Consider the following 3,375-nt stretch of genomic DNA (forward strand, 5'->3'; position numbering starts at 1 on the left):
TGTTCGGTATTGAAACAGTAGTTGTGGCGTGAGTTGTGGAAGGGTACGGGATTCACCCAAAATTGATGGTTTTCAACAAAGGGAAACGGAAAAATGTGTACGGGGAACGAGGTGTTTTTCGGTAATTTCGGAGGGCCGCAATGCGAGCCGGGCGCCGGAACGGTGTCGGTAACTTAGGAGTTAATTTTTTTTTTCTCGCAGATGTAGAGTTAGTTTCTTCGGCAAAGAGTTATTCTGTATTGAAAGAGTGGTTGTGTGGAAGTGACCAAAGTGTACGCTATTGTGTGTTACTGTGTTACTGACCACTACCTCGATTTTCGTATAGCTCTTTAGCAGACTTAGAGTTGCTTTCGAATAGATGTTTGTCTCTAATAGGTGTTTGTCTGTAACAGGCTTTTTTCCGGAGCAGGTGTCTGCCCGGTCTAGCTTGCTAGGATGCGAGGTGGCACGAAGTGCCACAGGATGCAGACTAGTATCAGTATATTTCCCATTTTTCGTTTATGTATGACATATTCACCCCGGAACGATAAAATCATATATGTGGTAGTATAGCAACACTCGATCGTTACACTTCTGTACATAACACACACACTCGCTAACGCTCGTTCTTGTTATGTACAGAAGGTAACGATCTCATTACCCCTCCTACAACATAATAATTATTATTTTCTCAACTCATTATTGAAAAGTCACGGTGTTATGGGGATAAAGCTCTCTGATTTCAGAAAAAGTCAAAGCTTAAGTGTGACACTGTCAATAGATTTATTTCTTACTTGCATCAGCATTAAGATCTTTTATCCAATCAATACATCATTCTCAAGGCAGTAAAAAGTGTCATTTTCACACGGATAACCTCAAAAATTCAAGAAAATACCAAAAATCACCATCCAACAACAGACGTGAAGTTAGCTGTGTGAAAATGACAAATTGTAACCGTTAATTCAAAACTGATCTGTATTTTGATGTACAAACAAGGGCGTAACCTACCACTAAAGTTCACTTTGTTATTACAAAATAAATAGAAAATTTGTTGTTTTTTGAAAATAAATACGAAGTCGGAGACCTAACACTAAAATCAACTTAAAAACCGAATCCTAATTTAAAGAAATACATCACAAGTGCGCTTATGCCACCAGCCACGGGCAGCGTTATCACCCAAGCAGAAAACATTGATAGAGCCAGTCTCCAATTCACTTGCTTCCCACCACCTTCCGTCTGTCCATGCACAATGCCCAGAGACACAACTGCTCCAACGATACAATGGGTGGTCGAGACGGGAACGCCTGTGACACGGAATGGTTAACTGATCCGTTTCGGATTGAATGTATTCGTTTGTTGAACTTACCAATTTTACTAGCGAGTAATACTGTGGCTGCCGCGGAAGTTTCTATCGTGAAGCCACTAGTTTCAATAGAAAATTTCGATTATTTTAGCTATTCGAATGAGAAACCCAAAAAGTTTTTTTAACTTACGTCGAAGGTACAATTTTGGTGATTTTCTTGCCAATCGTTTCGTTGATTCTTCGGCCGAGTAGTGCGAAACCAATTACCATACCGATGCCTCCATAGAAGAGCAGATAGATTGGCGATTCAGATTTCTGCGTTGCTGATCCTTCTACATACACCATCCATATAGTAATTAGAGGACCGATTGAGTTAGACACATCATTTCCACCATGTGCAAAGGCCGTGAAGATTGCTGATAATATCTGAAGATAATGGAACAATGTTTCCACAATTGCTGATTTTTCTTCGACCAAGGATGCATCAAGCGCAACTGTACTGCCATTCGGTGTGGAATGATTTGTGTTATCGATTACAGCCACTTCGACGTCCTTCGATTGGAGTCCTTGATCGATTTTACCATTTTCCAAGGACAATGCAGTGTTAATTTGGTACTGAGTGTGCGCTTGAATTGTGGCTTTGTCATTTGCGTCCAAAACGCCGAGCGCCTTCTTTCGCTGCCATGGTACCATAGCGAACTGTACAATCAGGGCAACTGCCAATGCCACACCGATTGATATAACGAAACACATCCACGTCGTCAGATTGGACATGCCGAGCACTGCTCAAAGAAAATTGGGTTTGTCACAAACTACTGACTCGAAGTCTGTAACTCTGATCCAACTTACATTGACTTCCGCCGAATGTTATAGCCAAAAAGTTGATGAAAAACGATAGACCGTAAATGATTGGTAGACTTATGAGTCCAGCCTTCAATGGATTGCTAGCTCTCAATATAAGGAACTTAATGAGGGTATAAATGGCAATGGCCACGACACCACTAAGGGCCGGACTAACGAACCAACTGATGACAATATTTACTGTTTGCAAAAATGAAACTTGTGACCAGGCGACCGGCATGTACACTGTACTATCAACTTACTCAATTGTGTGATATTCATTCCATCACCTCCGCGTGCCACTAAACTGAAGCCAACTATACCACCAACAAGCGAATGTGTCGTAGAAACTGGGGCATTGGCGAACGTTGCAATGAAAATCCAAATTGTACTTCCAATCAGTGACGATAGCATGCCAAGGACCAGCACATTTTCGGAGCCTTCGTAAACGCTTACGTCCACAACACCTGAAAGTGACTACGTGATCAATATGCTGCCCCAGCCAATGGGTAATCACAGAAAGAGAAAGTACCTTTTCGTATAGCGTCAGTGACTTTGTAACCAATTAGCACTGATCCAGCCGTCTCAAATATGGCTGCAAGGATGACAGCCTGTTTGAATGTGAGCACACCCGATCCGACACTAGTACCAAACGAATTGGCGACCTGTCGAAGGTTAAATTTACGTTAACTTCTCGTTGTGCATGTAAGGAGTCTAGTTCATCGACATTACATCGTTAGCACCAATAGCGAATGCCAGGAAAAATGCGAGAATGAATCCAACGATGACCATCCATAACAGTTCAGTTGAGTATGGATCCATGCTTGAAATGATGCGACAAGCACACGTTGAGTTCTTTTTTCGTATATCGAGAGATTAGAATATTCAAACTAAACTACAGCACCGGTGTGCAAATCGCTTTTATATCCACTTCTATTTCAATTAAATATTTATCTTATCTAGCGCTTTGGAATTATACAAGCCTCTTTTATTGGCCATTGTATAGCTTTTTGTTGACACGAGATCACTAGAGCAGCGGCTGAAATATTCGTGTGAGCATTTACATCAAATTAATGATGACGGATTATGACTCGACCCATTCACATGCTCAGGTTGTTAATTTATTACTCATTGAATAGCTGTAAGGTATTGGTCGTGTAAAGTTCAACGAGATATTTCTTAGTTGACAGACTAGAGACAGACTGTACAATGATGATATAGACAAATAATGAGTTTAGTAAGCTCCAAATTTC

General features: G+C 41.0%; 1 protein-coding gene across 1 annotated transcript; it reads right to left on the reverse strand.

Annotated features, from left to right (window-relative positions):
• Positions 1 to 1,033: 1,033 nt before the first annotated feature.
• LOC119069575 (sodium-dependent phosphate transporter 2-like) lies at positions 1,034 to 3,026 on the reverse strand. Its single transcript, XM_037173660.1, has 7 exons — positions 2,855 to 3,026; positions 2,655 to 2,787; positions 2,386 to 2,589; positions 2,132 to 2,323; positions 1,473 to 2,064; positions 1,346 to 1,401; positions 1,034 to 1,283 (listed from the first exon to the last, which is right to left on the reverse strand). The coding sequence occupies exons 1-7, from the start codon at positions 2,942 to 2,944 to the stop codon at positions 1,081 to 1,083; spliced, it is 1,470 nt and encodes a 489-aa protein (XP_037029555.1). The 5' UTR covers positions 2,945 to 3,026; the 3' UTR covers positions 1,034 to 1,080.
• Positions 3,027 to 3,375: the final 349 nt, after the last annotated feature.

The sequence above is a fragment of the Bradysia coprophila genome (assembly GCF_014529535.1).
Source record: "Bradysia coprophila strain Holo2 chromosome X unlocalized genomic scaffold, BU_Bcop_v1 contig_38, whole genome shotgun sequence".
Lineage (NCBI taxonomy): Eukaryota > Metazoa > Arthropoda > Insecta > Diptera > Sciaridae > Bradysia > Bradysia coprophila.

Coding starts and splice junctions, on each gene's coding strand:
- LOC119069575 (XM_037173660.1), bottom strand. CDS start 2,944: ATGGATCCATACTCAACTGAACTGTTATGGATGGTCATCGTTGGATTC. Junction 2,065..2,131: donor AACATTCGGCGGAAGTCAAT/GTAAGTTGGATC, acceptor TTCTTTGAGCAG/TGCTCGGCATGTCCAATCTG. Junction 1,402..1,472: donor ACCAAAATTGTACCTTCGAC/GTAAGTTAAAAA, acceptor TATTGAAACTAG/TGGCTTCACGATAGAAACTT.